Here is a 17,646-nt window from a genome sequence, read left to right on the forward strand (position 1 = left end):
CTCACCGCTCAGAATTTAGCTACTAATTCAGCAATTATTATTCGGCACTAAATTTCAGTAACGACCTCACTTGTTGCATTAATAAAAAAAAGTAACAATGAAGGAGAACATTTCTTTTAAAATCGATACACAAACATTTTGATTTCAATAGCGTTAGAACATCAAAATATCAAACGAAGAACAACTTAAGTTGCTAGAAACAAAAAGATAAGAGAAAAATAGAAACAAAAAGACTTATTAAATCAAACTACACAATGGGGACCGTTCTACTATCACTTGTTGTGTTCTCATTGTCTTCATTCTCACCGGACATTTCCTCGAGCGACTTCCCTTTAGATTCAGGTACCAAGAAAGTGAAGAGGATGCCCAAGAAGTTAACCACACCTAACACGAGAAGCGAGTTTCTGACTCCAATACCTGGAGGGTATCCTGCGTCTGTCTTGTTCTTGTCAGGGCTTTGAGCCAAGTACAAGAACCCAAACGCACCAACCATCGCACCTAGTTTACCTGATGCAGCAGAGATACCATGGCAGGTGGATCTGAACCTGGCTGGGAAGATCTCCGCTGGTACAACAAAGGTTGTAGCATTGGGTCCAAAGTTAGCGAAAAAGAACGTCAAAGAGTACATGATAACGAATCCAATTCGGTTCTCCTTGTGAGTCCAGTGGTTGTATGGAATAGCCAAAGCAAACATAAACACCGTCATGAAGAAGAATCCTATCATCTGAATCGCAAACCTTCCAATGACGTCTATAAAAGCAACTGTGAACCAGTAACCAGGTACCGTGCTACACAAGGCAATGAGAGTCTGCGCGCGTGCGATCTTGAAAAGCTCTTGAATCGCGTTCATAGTTTGAGCCGGAGGTATCCACCCTATTGCGCTGAAAATATCCTTTTGGAAAAGGTTTTGACTGTAGAAAGCGATGTCGAGAAGGAACCATGTTGATGTAGTACCTAGCAAATGAAGCCCATGGCGTTTCATGAATTCCTTGGAAAACAAGGAAAAGGCTTTGGACTTATTATTTGAGATCTCTTCCACTTTCTCCTGTTCTGCCTCTATCTCCACTTGCAGAACCCTAGACATGTCTGAAGCAGCCAGCTTTGCGTCCTTAGCAACCAAAGCTGTGTATCTTGCGGTTTCAGGCATCTTGGACCTTGAGTAATACGTCATGGCCGCAGGGATAGCACCAACCATCAAGATTATACGCCATACTAAATCTGCTTGAGGAATCGTGGATCTCAAGGCATCTTCCGCATAGGCCGGGGCAGGGAACTTAGCTTCAAAAGCAGAGGAGATAATTATAGCAAAGATGCCACCAGCCATGATACCAAACCCTTGCATAGCGAAAACGGCAGAAACAAACGCTCCACGAGTTTTTTTGTTAGCGTATTCAGACATGATTGTTGCGGACAAAGGATAGTCACCACCAATCCCAAACCCTAGCCAAAACCTAAAGAAACATAGCGTGGCCATCACGGTTTTTGGCTCGTGTCCGAAAGAGAGACCAGAGGCGACAGAGCAAAGGACCATGACCATCAACGTCATTCCATAAACTTTCTTCCTCCCGAGCTTATCTCCAAGCCACCCGAAAAAGAGTTGACCGGCTAGGGTTCCACAGAAGGCAACACCGTTGACGGCAGCAGCAACGTTGGGAGGGAGAGTCCCGGGCTTTGCGGAGCCTGGGACGTGGTAGTAAATGCGGCCAAGGAGCTTGGTGACAAGAGAGATGCAGAAGAGATCGTAAGCGTCGGTGAAGAATCCCATTCCGGCGATTATGATGGCTGTAAAATGGTACCATTGCGTCTTCGCTACATCGAGTGCATTCAACACTTTTAACTGATCCCCAGCCATTCTTGTTCACCTCTGTAATTTCATCAAGAACTCAGCATTAGCAACTTTGAGTAACAATGATTCATATAAGAACGACTGCTCGTAGATTTTCAAATAATAGTAAAAACTATCTCTTGGAACTAAGAAAGAGTTCGTTACAAACATTAAAGCAGTTGGCCAACTTGGAACTAAGTTAGGCAATTTTAAAAGCAAAAAGAATTAAATATTTAAACCCCACTTGAAATTTCATGTTATCATTACTATAGTATATGAGTTTTATTTCTCATTTCTCATTTTTCGTTTATCTCATAATCACAAGCCATAAAGTATGTTGACCTAATATTAGAAAAAAGAGAGAGTAATGTATGTTGATCAAGCCTGAAGTAAGGTGGTAACTGGCGATTCTAAAGCCATTAGTAAACTACATAGTCTACATGTAAAATAACAAATAAGCATTCACAGAATATAAAAGAAAATGAAGCGATGACAAAAGTCAAGTGTTTTATTTATTATTAAACCGTATTATGCAGAAACGAAAGTAACTAAGTATGTAAATTGTATTAAAAAAATTGATTCCAAGATTTTCGACTTTTCCAAAATAAATTAATAATTGATTATATTATTTTGGTTTCTTCACTCGTACGTAACAAATCTTTCAAAGTAAACGAGGAAATGGGAGGTCTATATATTTATATGAATTTTCAACGATTACTATATCATCTTTATTCTATAGTCACCCACGAAGGTTGACTTGTGACATATGAATCTGAACACGATACCAAAATTTCTCACGAGTAAGAGAGCAAGTTGTTTTGTCTTAATTGCGGATACACTTACTCCTCAAATTAAATACGGAGTATAGTTTTTCCTCTTATTGAAGACATTATATTTTTATTTTCTTTTTATTAGAGTAACATAATTTTCGTTATTTATGTGCTTCTAAATCATCTGATTCATGCACTTATAAAAAATGTCTATATTAAGGAAGAGATAAGATCAAACAAATACGTTTTCAAGAAAACGAATCCTAATTAATGATCCAGAAAATTGGAAAACATAATTTGAATTTTTTTTAAAGCAATAATAAGAGAATCACAAACAAATGAAGCTCAGATTGATCCAAAATCACTACTGACAAATACCTAACCGAGATAGAAGAGGCAGAATGGACAAAATAACAGCATTCTGCAACCATACAATTGCCAAATTATGTATAAACATCCAAAAACATAATGAAAAGAAAAACGTACATGAATATACAACAGTCTTCTTGTTATGTGTGTGGGATATGATATGATCAAGTGTTTAAGGTATATGTCAGCAGAGTGCAGAGAGAAAGGTTGTAACATCCCGGGCCCGGCCCAAAAAGAAACTCAAGTGCAGGAGGCCCAAGGAGAAGAAACCCTAGACATAACCCCTCCCATTGCTTATAAAAAGAGAAGTTTCCCTAGGGTTCAGCCACAAGAGAGACAGCAAGCGAAGCCCTGCCTGAGCAGAACCCCGCCGCCGCCTCCGCCTCAAGCCGCCGCCGCTCCATCTCCGGCGAAGCCAGCCGCCAGCGAAGCCCTAGCCGCCGCAACCGAGCTCCTAGCCGCCGCCTCCTTGATTCAGTTTCGTGCAAGCAACTGAGATCTGAACCCTAAAGGTAAAACTAAGATCTCTAGCTCTAAGTCATTGGAAAATGACAGATTCTAAACCCATCTCTCTCTTGTGTGAATCCGATTCTCAAATCAGATCTCGAGAAGTGACTGTTCCCCAAACCTAGATCCAGATCTACTTCTGCAAAAAGCTAAGGTGAGGACTTGGCTGTGAACTTGCCTCATGTTGAGTAACCAATGGGACTTAGTCCTTTGTTAATCAGTTCTAGATATTGTGTGTATGTGTGATGTGATATGTGATTGATCTTGTCTAGACGATAGTAAGTGTTGAAGTGATAAGAACGTAGGCATGTTAGGGTGGTCAAGAATATGATGATAAGGTGTTGAGACGTGTTGTGAATGATAAGTGAAAGATGTAAGAATAAGTACGAATAAGGGATCATATAGAGAGTCTAAGGAAAGTATGTGGGGTAGTAGTCCACGCTAGGTATCCATAGGAGATGTGGCCAATCCACAAGAATATGGAAGCACCCATAGGAGATGTGGCCAATCCACAAGAATATGGGGTAGAAACCTAGTTGGGGCTACCCACTGATGAAAATGACGAAAAGATGAAAAGGATGTGCATTGTAGGGTCTTTAGTTCATGTCGGGTAGTATGGGTTTCTGTGTAATAGATCTTATTAGCTCATGACTTGTGATTGTTTGCTCTTCCTGAGTTGAGCTCGTGGGTTCGTAGAACCTACCCTCACTGAGTATTATGTACTCACCCCTCTTTTTACAGGTAGGGCCGAGAGGGAGCGGGAGTAGATGTCCGTATGGTGCAAGTGTTTTCTCGAGTCTTTCATTTATGACTCCTTTCTTTCAACAATTTCTTCTTAAGTTTTTATTCGACATTTCAGTTTTGTTGAGTTTGGTTTTTTGTAAGACAATTTGAGTTTTAATAAGAGTTTTTGAACGAAAAGGTTTGGGGTAAAGCATTTGATAAGGTTCATCGGGCCAAGGCCGTTACAATTGGTATCAGAGCCAGGTTAAACCCACCCGGTGCTGTCCCGGGTGGGAAGGGCAGGGTCGGGTAGAAGTAGGAAAAAAAAAAAAAAAAGGGGTTTCAAAAGGACTTCTTCCGAACGTTTTTCTAAGTGTTTCAAAAAGGAGTTTTAAAAAGGAGTTTTAAAAAAAAAAAAAAAATGCACCACTCGGACAGAACTCCTAGCTCACTCGGTGGACAATAGAATACGAGTAGAACCGTAGCTAATACTCCTTCACTTGTCAACAGAATGCCTCCCAAGAATGCCAGAGTTGCAAGGCCAGCTGCGGCCATCCCGAGAGCGACACGACGGGTCACCAGGTCTGCGTCTCAAGCCTCCAGCGAGGCAGAAAGCCGAAGAGAGGGCGCACCCGAGAATGGGAACCCAGTGGAAATGCCAAACGTGGTGAATGCAGCGCTCCTGGCAGAACTTCAAAGATACCGTGACGCCTATGGGGGTCAATTGCCCAATGGTGAAGCCGCCGCAGAGGCGGAGGACAACCCCATACCACCTGGGGTGGCCCAGAATCCGCCACCACCGCAACCACCCCTGGCAGCGCCTGCGGTGGTGCACGCCCCAGGCCCCAACTACTGGGACATGCTGAGACACATGAAGAGTATGCAGACGGAGTTTTTCAATGGAAAGGCCGACGCAATTGTCGCGGATAACTGGACACGTCAACTCGAGAGGAACTTTGCTTCTGCAAGGTGCCCACCGGAGTTCCGTAGGGACCTGGCTGCTCACTATCTTAAGGACGACGCACTAGTGTGGTGGGACGAAGTGGTCGAAAGGTCACACGGGATACGACTGACCTGGGATGATTTCCTGGAAGCGTTCAATGGGAAGTACTTCCCCTTAGAAGCCATGGACGCGATGGAAAGCAAGTTTCAGGACATCCGTCAGGGGTCAAGGAATGTACGAGACTACGGAGACGAGTTCAATCGACTTCGGAGATTTGCGGGTCACTACCTGAGTGATCACGACTTAATCCGCCGTTTCCTCAAAGGCATGAGAGTGGAACTGAGGAATAGCTTCAACGTGAGGGAATATCGTGATGTCCATGAGCTGATTGAGAAAGCCGCAGAACAGGAATCAGGGCTCGAGGAAGAACGAAAACAGAACCAGAACTCCCAGAACCGGGGTGCCAAACGGCCCCGGGATGCACTGCCCGCGGCTGAGCCTGCCCCGTTAAGGCCCGCATGTGAAAGGTGTGGACGATTCCATGCGGGGGAGTGCAGAGCAGGAGCATGCTTTGCCTGCGGCGAGCGCGGCCATATGACGAGGGATTGTCCGAAGGAGTGACAGGCCCAACGCAGGCGCTGTCACCGCTGCGGCCAGGAGGGACATCAGGCGTGGGAGTGCCCAACACTCCAAAGAGGAAACGCGGAAGGGGCGCAACCCCAACAGCAGAGAGGGCAAGCCGCAGGGCCAAGAGCGTACGCCGTCGAGGGTCGCGAAGGAGCCGAACCAATCGCGGGTATGTTTTGATTTAACGCTACGATTATGTTATATGAAAAGAACTGTTAGTAGTCGTGTAGCTTAGCGTTAGTGTTGTGTAGGGTCTGTCGCGGTCGGAGGAGTGACAGCGTTCACTCTCTTCGACACCGGGGCAACTCACAGTTTTGTAAGCCCTAGACTTACACGTGAGTGGGACTTTAAGGGGAACTTCAACCCCATGGGGACGGGAGTCGAGACGGCAGGAACAGAGAAAATGGCCACGAGGGGAAGATATGAAGAAGTACCGGTGATCCTCGCAGGAGTGAATTTACCCGGAGACCTGCTGGAGTTAGAACTGGGGCGTTACGAGGTGATCTTGGGAATGAATTGGCTAGCACAACACAGAGCCGTGGTCGAGTGTGCCAAAGCATGCGTTAGGATTCCGCTTGATGGGAGGCAAATCGTGTACAGAGGAATGAGAACTAGGACTGGAATAACTGTGGTGTCGATGGCCCATGCTGAAGAAGCAATCCGGAAAGGAGGAGAAGCCTTTTTAGCCACTATTGAAATGGTGGGTGAGACCGAAACGCCAGATCTGGGAAATATCCCTGTAGCAGCAGAGTATGCAGATGTGTTTGAACCATTACGTGGACCCCGAGTAGATCACCGCGATCACAAAATGGCCAACACCAAGTAACGCAACAGAAGTACGAAGTTTCCTCGGGTTGGCAGGATACTACCGTAAGTACATTTTAGGGTTCGCCACAATAGCCAGGCCACTCACCCGCCTTACGGACAAGGAGGTTAGGTTCGAATGGACAGAGGCGTGCGAGGAGGGATTCAAACAACTAAAGGACATGCTGACTAGAGCCCCAGTACTAGTCCTACCTAGACCGGGGGTGCCATTTGTGGTCTTCACTGACGCCTCCGGGGTCGGAGTGGGGTGCGTACTCATGCAGGAAGGAAGAGTGATCGCCTACGCGTCCAGACAACTGCGGAAACACGAGTCTAATTACCCGACACATGATTTAGAGTTAGCAGCAGTGGTATTCGCATTAAAAATCTGGAGATCGTATCTATACGGAGAAAATGTGCAAATTTTCACGGACCACCAGAGTTTGAAATATGTGTTCACTCAAGGAGACTTGAACCTACGGCAGCGCAGGTGGATGGAACTACTAGCAGATTACGACCTGGTCATCGATTACCACCCCGGGAAGGCAAACCTGGTGGCAGATGCCTTAATCCGAAGGAAATCAGACATCTCCGGAGCAAAGGAAACTCAGGAACTCGCCACGGCCTTAACGAAACTACACCTCTGTGCGACGACCGTGAACGAGGAGGGCGCCGGGTTAGAGGTTGTGGAACAAGCTGACCTACTGAGTCGAATCAGTAAGGCCCAGGAAACGGACTCCACACTCCAAGGGATGGTCGACAAGGAGGTGAGCGGGTACCGTACGGCTGGGAATGGTACTATCCTGTTTAAAGGCCGAGTGTGCGTACCACAGGGAGGGAACTTGAGGGACGAATTACTGGCACAGGCTCATCAATCATGGTTCGCAATTCACCCGGGACGGACAAAAATGTACCAAGATCTGAAGCGGTACTATCACTGGGAAGGAATGAAGAGAGATGTCGCCTTGTGGATAGCCCGGTGTCAGACCTGTCAGCTGGTTAAGGCGGAGCGCGGAGTTCCAGGAGGACTGCTGCAGGAGTTACCCTTACCACAATGAAAATGGGATATGGTGACAATGGATTTCGTCACGGGGCTACCACGGACCACGAGAAACAAGGACGCTATATGGGTGATAGTAGACCGCCTGACAAAGACGGCTCATTTCCTACCTATACGAACCACCGATAAGACTGAGGACTTAGCTCGAGAGTACCTGAACACCATAGTGAAGTTGCATGGGGTACCGGTAAGCATAGTATCCGACCGGGACCCGAAGTTTACCTTAACTTTCTGGCAGGCGTTTCAAAGAGCGTTGGGAACCAAGGTTCGCCTTAGCACCGCGTATCACCCACAGACGGATGGACAATCCGAGAGGACCATCCAAACACTTGAAGATATGTTGAGGGCGAGTGTTTTGGAATGGGGAGGTAAATGGAGCGAATATCTACCATTGGTGGAGTTCTCATATGAAATGTCCCCGTATGAAGCATTGTATGGGCGACCCTGTAGGACCCCCTTATGTTGGACCGAAGTGAGGGAGGAACGAGATATGACCCCCGAACTAGTTGGAGAAACGATCAAGCAAGTAGAACTCCTCAGAGACAGATTGAAAACAGCACACGATCGCCAGAAGTGTTACGCCGACAAACACCAGAAGAAACTAGAGTTTGCAGTAGGGGATGAGGTGTACTTGAAAATGAGAACCTCTCGAGGGAATGACCCAAACCGAAAGTTGAAAAAGTTGAGACCCAGATACATGGGCCCATACGTGATAAAGGAGAGGATTGGTGCAGTCGCGTATCGGCTGGTCCTACCGCCGGAACTATCAGATTTCCATGACGTGTTTCACATCTCCGTGCTACGGAAGGTTGTAAGGGAGCCTGAGCTGATCTTGCCGCACCCGCCTACGGATGCGCAACGTAACTTGACCTTGGTTAGCAAACCCATAAAGATTGTGGAGGAAAAGGAAGTAAATAATCGGGGACGAAAGGATAAGGTGGTTCTCGTACGTTGGGAGAGGGATGGAATCCACGAGGATGTGTGGGAACATGAGTCGCATTTGAAGGTTAACTACCCCGGGATTTTTGGAAACGCGGAACGGGACCAGGAGGAGGTCCAGAATTCGGGGACGAATCCTTTTCTAGTGGGGGAGAATTGTAACATCTCGGGCCCGGCCCAAAAGGAAACTCAAGTGCAGGAGGCCCAAGGAGAAGAAACCCTAGACATAACCCCTCCCATTGCTTATAAAAGGAGAAGTTTCCCTAGGGTTCAGCCACAAGAGAGACAGCAAGCGAAGCCCTGCCTGAGCAGAACCCCGCCGCCGCCTCCGCCTCAAGCCGCCGCTGCTCCATCTCCGGCGAAGCCAGCCGCCAGCGAAGCCCTAGCCGCCGCAACCGAGCTCCTAGCCGCCGCCTCCTTGATTCAGTTTCGTGCAAGCAACTGAGATCTGAACCCTAAAGGTAAAACTAAGATCTCTAGCTCTAAGTCATTGGAAAATGACAGATTCTAAACCCATCTCTCTCTTGTGTGAATCCGATTCTCAAATCAGATCTCGAGAAGTGACTGTTCCCCAAACCTAGATCCAGATCTACTTCTGCAAAAAGCTAAGGTGAGGACTTGGCTGTGAACTTGCCTCATGTTGAGTAACCAATGGGACTTAGTCCTTTGTTAATCAGTTCTAGATATTGTGTGTATGTGTGATGTGATATGTGATTGATCTTGTCTAGACGATAGTACGTGTTGAAGTGATAAGAACGTAGGCATGTTAGGGTGGTCAAGAATATGATGATAAGGTGTTGAGACGTGTTGTGAATGATAAGTGAAAGATGTAAGAATAAGTATGAATAAGGGATCATATAGAGAGTCTAAGGAAAGTATGTGGGGTAGTAGTCCACGCTAGGTATCCATAGGAGATGTGGCCAATCCACAAGAATATGGAAGCACCCATAGGAGATGTGGTCAATCCACAAGAATATGGGGTAGAAGCCTAGTTGGGGCTACCCACTGATGAAAAGGACGAAAAGATGAAAAGGATGTGCATTGTAGGGTTTTTAGTTTATGTCGGGTAGTATGGGTTTCTGTGTAATAGATCTTATTAGCTCATGACTTGTGATTGTTTGCTCTTCCTGAGTTGAGCTCGTGGGTTCGTAGAACCTACCTTCACTGAGTATTATGTACTCACCCCTCTTTTTACAGGTAGGGCCGAGAGGGAGCGGGAGTAGATGTCCGTATGATGCAAGTGTTTTCTCGAGTCTTTCATTTATGACTCCTTTCTTTCAACAATTTCTTCTTAAGTTTTTATTCGACATTTCAGTTTTGTTGAGTTTGGTTCTATGTAAGACAATTTGAGTTTTAATAAGAGTTTTTGAACGAAAAGGTTTGGGGTAAAGCATTTGATAAGGTTCATCGGGCCAAGGCCGTTACAAAGGTCCTCTAGTTTCCTCTATTTCTGGGGAAAATAGAGAGAGATGGAATATTTCTAGGGAAAATAGAGAGAGATGGAAGGAGAGGAAGTGAAATGAGCGTTGAAGCTGTTGATGAACAAGGACAAAGTGCAAGCGTTTTGAAACGACCATTTATAAGCGACTCTATAAGAGATAATGTTTCGGTATATTCTCCCTCTAGCGACGCCGTTTTACTATCTTCAATATTTTTTCTCTCTTTTTATTACAACTTTTATTTTGCTGTAATTATTCTTTTATTATCTAAAAACAGCTGTTTTACTATAATAATAAGTTCTTGTTTTGTACTTGTAATTGACCATGAACTGTACTTAGATACAGAGGTTTTGAGGTATTTTTATAATATTAATTGAGATCTTCACCATTAAGTACAATCACTAGATACCTATTCCCTGGCATGTTATTTAGGCAGATATAAGTTTTAAATCCTAATAGAGTCAAAATAGGGGTTAAAAAATTCTAACAAAATGAATTCAGTTAGCATTTAGCAGTGTGGTCAGACTTTGGTTACTTATAAAAAACTACACTATGTTTGCCTAATTCGAGACAATCATTTAATTTTAAAATATTAGAATTTGATGACACACTATCTTATAAAGTTGTAATAATAACTTTTAATTTGAATAAAAATAAACTTAGGGACGTGAACAAAAGTATTTAAACGAAGAAATCAACATTGATACAACAAACAGTTATTTTACGGCAAAAGGTTATTTTAACAATTTTTAAAAAAAAATTAGTGATTTTTGATATGTACAAAACTTTTTTAAAGTGAAAGAAGAGTAACTGCATGATATCTATATCTACAGAGTACATACGACAATCTCAACTGTACTTATTTGGGTATGGCCAGGCCGTATGGGAATAACACCTATTGTAAGGCTCATGACTTGTGGAATGGTATGTTTCGTATCTGACAAGTAAGAGACTTTGATGCATTTCCAGAAATACCAGTGTATCTTGCTTAGTTGCTTTAGCCCAGCAAGCTACCTTCTTTCTCTTCCGTGACCCAACAAGTTTTTTTTTCATGGCATCTTAATTTCCATCTATTATTATTATGTACTTATGTAGTAATATTTTATACAATAATGACCCTCGTTTTTAATGATTTATAAAATAATTCAATGGTGTTAAAAAAAATACAATAATACTATTTAGTAATGCTCTATAGTCTATATACATGTCTTTCACGTGAAATAATTTCGTGATGGAGTTATATATACAAACACAATTTTTTTCATTTGGCGAAAATATTATGAAATCTACACCAGTTGATTTCATAATCTATTTTATTAAAGAAGACCAAAACTGAAATGTTTGATCCATAAAAATGCTGGTTTATGGTACCCTAAAAACATATTGGAATAATAATGCATATCTATCTGCTGCTAATCCGTTTCGATTACATAGCAAAACGCATAAAAATGGTAAACAAATTTACAACTAATATAGTACGTATGCTACATTGAAAAAATCACATAAGCACATGAAATTAGCTACAGACTTAAAGATGGAAAATTGTCAACCTGATTGCTCAACTATCATTCAATTTCCATGACACTTCAAGATGTTATTCCTTCAATTCATGATGACTTTTGTTGTAAAAAACACAAGATTTCAAGGCCTTACGTTCTTCGCATGGTGCAAAAACGATATTTATTTTTAGATGATATGATGGATTATGGGTGCCTGTGTTCGACCGATGATTACGATCCCAAAGCGAATTTTTTTGAGAATAGTAAAAATGTTTTGAGTTCCTCGTTACTTATAAATTATTAGTAATATTTTAGAAAGTTGGTTCAAAAAAACTATTTATAAATTATTGTATTCTTTTATTTTCTTCGGGCCTAAGACGTTAGCAAGTAGTACCAACAAACGAAATATATTAAAATTGATGGCTTGACTCTATCCATATCAGAGTTGACTAATTAAATGTTGATGTCTTTGGTATGACATATTACGTCGATGTGTTGAAATGTTATTGCCTGTAAAGGTGACTTCTATGTCCACAATTCCGTCGTTCACATTGGACAGATCCTTTTTCTAGTTACACAAGGTCTAATCAATTAATCACACTATTATTATGTAGATTATATGTCTGTTAGATGAAGCATTTAAGCCTCTGCATCCACACATGGAGACCACTATAATAGCAAGCGAAAACGAATAATGATGTTAGATGAAGCGTTTAATCCTCTGCATCCACACATGGAGACCATTAATAGCAAGAGAAAACGAATACAATCTTAGTACCCTTCACATCATGAGATTATAACCAGTTTTTTGGAGTTGATTTTGAAACGTTTAGACTTTATTCAAGTATATGAGTACAAATTAGAGCATCCCCCTAAGAGGAAAAGCTTGATAAATAGATTGAGGACCACAAGAAGTTGTGGCTCCGGCGTTATCTTATCATTAATGTTTGATTCATGTAGAAAAATATATACAAGATATTTTGAATTTATGCCTAGTCCATCAATCTATGCTACTCCATTTTCTCATATATATATATATGGATGAATTATTAAAATTCATCCATATGTAAAATCCGAAAGGATTATTAAAATTTATTCACCATGTGTAACTCATAAATCATAGGTTTGTAACAATGAACTCTCACCGCTCAGAATTTAGCTACTAATTCAGCAATTATTATTCGGCACTAAATTTCAGTAACGACCTCACTTGTTGCATTAATAAAAAAAAGTAACAATGAAGGAGAACATTTCTTTTAAAATCGATACACAAACATTTTGATTTCAATAGCGTTAGAACATCAAAATATCAAACGAAGAACAACTTAAGTTGCTAGAAACAAAAAGATAAGAGAAAAATAGAAACAAAAAGACTTATTAAATCAAACTACACAATGGGGACCGTTCTACTATCACTTGTTGTGTTCTCATTGTCTTCATTTTCACCGGACATTTCCTCGAGCGACTTCCCTTTAGATTCAGGTACCAAGAAAGTGAAGAGGATACCCAAGAAGTTAACCACACCTAACACGAGAAGCGAGTTTCTGACTCCAATACCTGGAGGGTATCCTGCGTCTGTCTTGTTCTTGTCAGGGCTTTGAGCCAAGTACAAGAACCCAAACGCACCAACCATCGCACCTAGTTTACCTGATGCAGCAGAGATACCATGGCAGGTGGATCTGAACCTGGCTGGGAAGATCTCCGCTGGTACAACAAAGGTTGTAGCATTGGGTCCAAAGTTAGCGAAAAAGAACGTCAAAGAGTACATGATAACGAATCCAATTCGGTTCTCCTTGTGAGTCCAGTGGTTGTATGGAATAGCCAAAGCAAACATAAACACCGTCATGAAGAAGAATCCCATCATCTGAATCGCAAACCTTCCAATGACGTCTATAAAAGCAACTGTGAACCAGTAACCAGGTACCGTGCTACACAAGGCAATGAGAGTCTGCGCGCGTGCGATCTTGAAAAGTTCTTGAATCGCGTTCATAGTTTGAGCCGGAGGTATCCACCCTATTGCGCTGAAAATATCCTTTTGGAAAAGGTTTTGACTGTAGAAAGCGATGTCGAGAAGGAACCATGTTGATGTGGTACCTAGCAAATGAAGCCCATGGCGTTTCATGAATTCCTTGGAAAACAAGGAAAAGGCTTTGGACTTATTATTTGAGATCTCTTCCACTTTCTCCTGTTCTGCCTCTATCTCCACTTGCAGAACCCTAGACATGTCTGAAGCAGCCAGCTTTGCGTCCTTAGCAACCAAAGCTGTGTATCTTGCGGTTTCAGGCATCTTGGACCTTGAGTAATACGTCATGGCCGCAGGGATAGCACCAACCATCAAGATTATACGCCATACTAAATCTGCTTGAGGAATCGTGGATCTCAAGGCATCTTCCGCATAGGCCGGGGCAGGGAACTTAGCTTCAAAAGCAGAGGAGATAATTATAGCAAAGATGCCACCAGCCATGATACCAAACCCTTGCATAGCGAAAACGGCAGAAACAAACGCTCCACGAGTTTTTTTGTTAGCGTATTCAGACATGATTGTTGCGGACAAAGGATAGTCACCACCAATCCCAAACCCTAGCCAAAACCTAAAGAAACATAGCGTGGCCATCACGGTTTTTGGCTCGTGTCCGAAAGAGAGACCAGAGGCGACAGAGCAAAGGACCATGACCATCAACGTCATTCCATAAACTTTCTTCCTCCCGAGCTTATCTCCAAGCCACCCGAAAAAGAGTTGACCGGCTAGGGTTCCACAGAAGGCAACACCGTTGACGGCAGCAGCAACGTTGGGAGGGAGAGTCCCGGGCTTTGCGGAGCCTGGGACGTGGTAGTAAATGCGGCCAAGGAGCTTGGTGACAAGAGAGATGCAGAAGAGATCGTAAGCGTCGGTGAAGAATCCCATTCCGGCGATTATGATGGCTGTAAAATGGTACCATTGCGTCTTCGCTACATCGAGTGCATTCAACACTTTTAACTGATCCCCAGCCATTCTTGTTCACCTCTGTAATTTCATCAAGAACTCAGCATTAGCAACTTTGAGTAACAATGATTCATATAAGAAGATGAATTGATGATAAAAGTCAAGTCAAGAGTTTTTAAAGATTTTGTTAATTGATTCCTAATTTTTGGACTAAAATTTTCCGAAAAAGTAAATAAAATAATTTCCTATTGTTTTGTCTTTACGCCAACGTCACCGATTATTCAAAAGTAAACGAGGAAATGGGAGATCCATATATATTTATATGAATTTTCAACGATTACTATTCTGTCTTTAGTCTATAGTTACCCACAAAGGTTGACTTGTGACATCTGAATCTGAACACGTTACCCACACTTGTGTGAGAGTAAGACAGCAAGTTGGTTTGTCTTAGTTGCGGACACACTTGGTCATCAAACTAAATATAGTATTCCCTCTTATTGAAAACACTTAATTGAAGATATTATTATTTTTTTTTTTATTATCGTAACATGATTTTCGTTACTAATTGTTTGCGAATAATTGGATCCATGCACTTAACATACAGATGTCTTCTATTCAGGGGGAGATAAGATCAGACAAATACGTTTTCAAGATGAATAATCCTAACTAATGATCCAAGAAAATTGGAGAACACAATTCGATATCGTCCTAACTCCTAACTAACATCATTTTGCATCCAGACAGTTACCAAATTATATATAAACATCCAAAGACACAAATGAAAAGAAAGACTTACATGAATATACAACAATCTTCTTTTTACGTGTGTTAGAACTGATCTGATCAAGTGTTTAAGGTATATGTCAGAAGAGTGTAGAGAGAAATGATCATTAATTTCTGGGGAAAATGTAGAGAGAGAGAGAGAGGCAGAGGAAGTGAAATGAGCGTTGAAGCTGTTGATGAACAAGGACAAATTGCAAGCGTTATGAAACGAGCTTTTATAAGCAACTCCAATGACATATTCCATTTTCTGTTTCGGTATATTCCCCTCCAACGACGCCGTTTTTGTTGTCTTTAATATGTTTCCTCTCTTTTTGTTACAACTTTTTATTTTACTTCGTTTAGGTATTATTAGGACAGGATGCTTCTGTTTTGCTGTAATTATTCTTTTTATTATCTAAAACAGCTGTTTCACTATAATAAAAAGTTCTTGTTTTTGTACTTGTAGTTGACCATGAATTGTGTTTACATTTACGGAGCTTTTAAAATATTGGGACTTCACCATTCAATACAGTCACTAGATGCCTATTCCCTGGCATGTTATTGAGGCAGATATAAGTTTTAAATCCTGATATAGTCAAAATAGATGTAAACAAAATAAATATTTATAAAAAATGAATTCAATTAGCAGTGTCGTCAAACTTTGATTACTTATAAAAAAAACTACACTATGTTTGTCTAATTCGAGACAATCATTAATTAAAAATATTAATGTTTATGTACGCACCTTCTGCGGATCAATATATCTATACATCTAATAATTTTTAATTCTAATTTTTTTAATAAAATAGTAATAATTAAATTAGATACAAATTTTAAATTATTATAAATTATAAAATTTCAATATTCATATTGGTAATCAATTTATTAAATTGCATTATTTTGTGTCATATTTTTATTTATGTGATGTAGATTTTGAACCAAAATCTTTTTTATTGTAATAACTAAATAAGAAAATTTTGTATGTGAAATTAACACATATTGTATTTGGACCGAAAAGAAATCATGTGGTACTATAAGGATTATAAAAAAACCACAAATATAAAACATTAACAAATAACAATAGTTTAGGAGTGTTCAATCTGGTAAAACCAAATCATTCAAAAACGAACCAAACCGAAATAGAGAAAATAGTTTGGATTTGGAAGTACCGAAGATGTTATGTTTAGAAAACATCAGTATATGAATATGGTTCAATATATTAAGGAATCAAACCGAATAAACAAAAGAAACCGATTAATTCGGATATATTAGTATACTTATATATAAATTTTATAATAATATGTATTTGATCAATATTTTCAGTAAAAATCATAGAAATTAGCTATAATATTAGTCACTAATATTATAAAATGAGAGAAAAGTAATGATATTATCGGTATATATTGTTAATATCTATTTATTAATTCCTAAATATCATGATTATTATATATTAAAATATATATTTAAAAAATATTAGTATATATATATTGGTAAAATATGTTAATGTTTATTAATTATTTTGAATATCATGATAAATAATTAATAAACATATATATATCAAAATAAATAAAATAAATAATAATATTAATTAAACTAATGATTTATCCTATAACTATAGAAAAGATGAAAAATAAGCAAATTAACTAAATAAACTGATTAATTCAGATATATTAGTATAGTTATATATAAATTTTATAATAATTTGTATTTGATCAATATTTTCAGTAAAAATCAGAGAAATTAGCTTTAGCTATAATATTAGTCATTAAAATTATAAATGAGAGAAAAGTAATGATGATACTATCGGTATGTATTATTAATATCTATTTATTAATTAAATGTCATAAATATCATGTTTATTATATATTAAAATATATTTTTTAAAAAATATTAGCATATATATCGATAAAATAGGTTCATGTTTATCATGATTTTAAATATCATGATAAATACATAGATATCAAAATAAATAAAAATTAATAATAATATTAGTTAAACTAATGATTTATTCTAAAATCATGGAAAAGATGACAAATAAGTAAATTAACTAAAATTATGGAGAAGATGACAAATAAGCCAAATTACTTTAAAAATAATAGTATAGATTTCATGATCACACTACCTTATAAAGGTTTAATAATAACTAGAAAATTAAATAAGAATAAACTTAGGGACGTGAACAAGATAATCTAGAAGAAGAAATCAAGATTGATGCAACAAGCAGATTTTCTTGACAATACGGCAAACAATTATTTTAATTTTGTTCAGTGTTTTTTGATATGTACGGACTTTTTTTAGGCGAATAAACTGCATGATATGTATATCCAGAGACCTAGACTACAATGGTATTTATTTATTTAATAGTGTAATTTATGGCCGTATGGGAATAATACCCTATTGTAGGGTGTGAGCAAGGCTCATGACTTGTGGAATGGGTCAGTATGAGCATGCGCAAC

General features: G+C 40.0%; 3 protein-coding genes and 1 long non-coding RNA gene across 4 annotated transcripts; 2 read left to right on the forward strand and 2 right to left on the reverse strand.

Annotated features, from left to right (window-relative positions):
• Positions 1–98: 98 nt before the first annotated feature.
• LOC125585082 (inorganic phosphate transporter 1-4-like) lies at positions 99–3,173 on the reverse strand. The gene is made up of 2 exons (XM_048753471.1): positions 3,082–3,173; positions 99–1,864 (listed from the first exon to the last, which is right to left on the reverse strand). The coding sequence occupies exon 2, from the start codon at positions 1,850–1,852 to the stop codon at positions 248–250; it is 1,605 nt and encodes a 534-aa protein (XP_048609428.1). The 5' UTR covers positions 1,853–1,864; positions 3,082–3,173; the 3' UTR covers positions 99–247.
• LOC125585085 lies at positions 1,904–12,988 on the forward strand. The gene is made up of 2 exons (XR_007321962.1): positions 1,904–3,170; positions 9,997–12,988. It is a non-coding gene; the product is annotated as an uncharacterized LOC125585085 (long non-coding RNA).
• LOC125585083 lies at positions 3,350–9,648 on the forward strand. Its single transcript, XM_048753472.1, has 3 exons — positions 3,350–3,476; positions 3,566–3,625; positions 4,213–9,648. Exon 3 carries the CDS (start codon positions 4,706–4,708, stop codon positions 5,756–5,758), a length of 1,053 nt encoding a protein of 350 aa, XP_048609429.1. The 5' UTR covers positions 3,350–3,476; positions 3,566–3,625; positions 4,213–4,705; the 3' UTR covers positions 5,759–9,648.
• LOC106450979 (inorganic phosphate transporter 1-4) lies at positions 12,744–15,478 on the reverse strand. Its single transcript, XM_048753470.1, has 2 exons — positions 15,225–15,478; positions 12,744–14,509 (listed from the first exon to the last, which is right to left on the reverse strand). Exon 2 carries the CDS (start codon positions 14,495–14,497, stop codon positions 12,893–12,895), a length of 1,605 nt encoding a protein of 534 aa, XP_048609427.1. The 5' UTR covers positions 14,498–14,509; positions 15,225–15,478; the 3' UTR covers positions 12,744–12,892.
• Positions 15,479–17,646: the final 2,168 nt, after the last annotated feature.

This window comes from Brassica napus, chromosome C4 (assembly GCF_020379485.1).
Source record: "Brassica napus cultivar Da-Ae chromosome C4, Da-Ae, whole genome shotgun sequence".
Lineage (NCBI taxonomy): Eukaryota > Viridiplantae > Streptophyta > Magnoliopsida > Brassicales > Brassicaceae > Brassica > Brassica napus.

Coding starts and splice junctions, on each gene's coding strand:
- LOC125585082 (XM_048753471.1), bottom strand. CDS start 1,852: ATGGCTGGGGATCAGTTAAAAGTGTTGAATGCACTCGATGTAGCGAAG.
- LOC125585083 (XM_048753472.1), top strand. CDS start 4,706: ATGCCTCCCAAGAATGCCAGAGTTGCAAGGCCAGCTGCGGCCATCCCG.
- LOC106450979 (XM_048753470.1), bottom strand. CDS start 14,497: ATGGCTGGGGATCAGTTAAAAGTGTTGAATGCACTCGATGTAGCGAAG.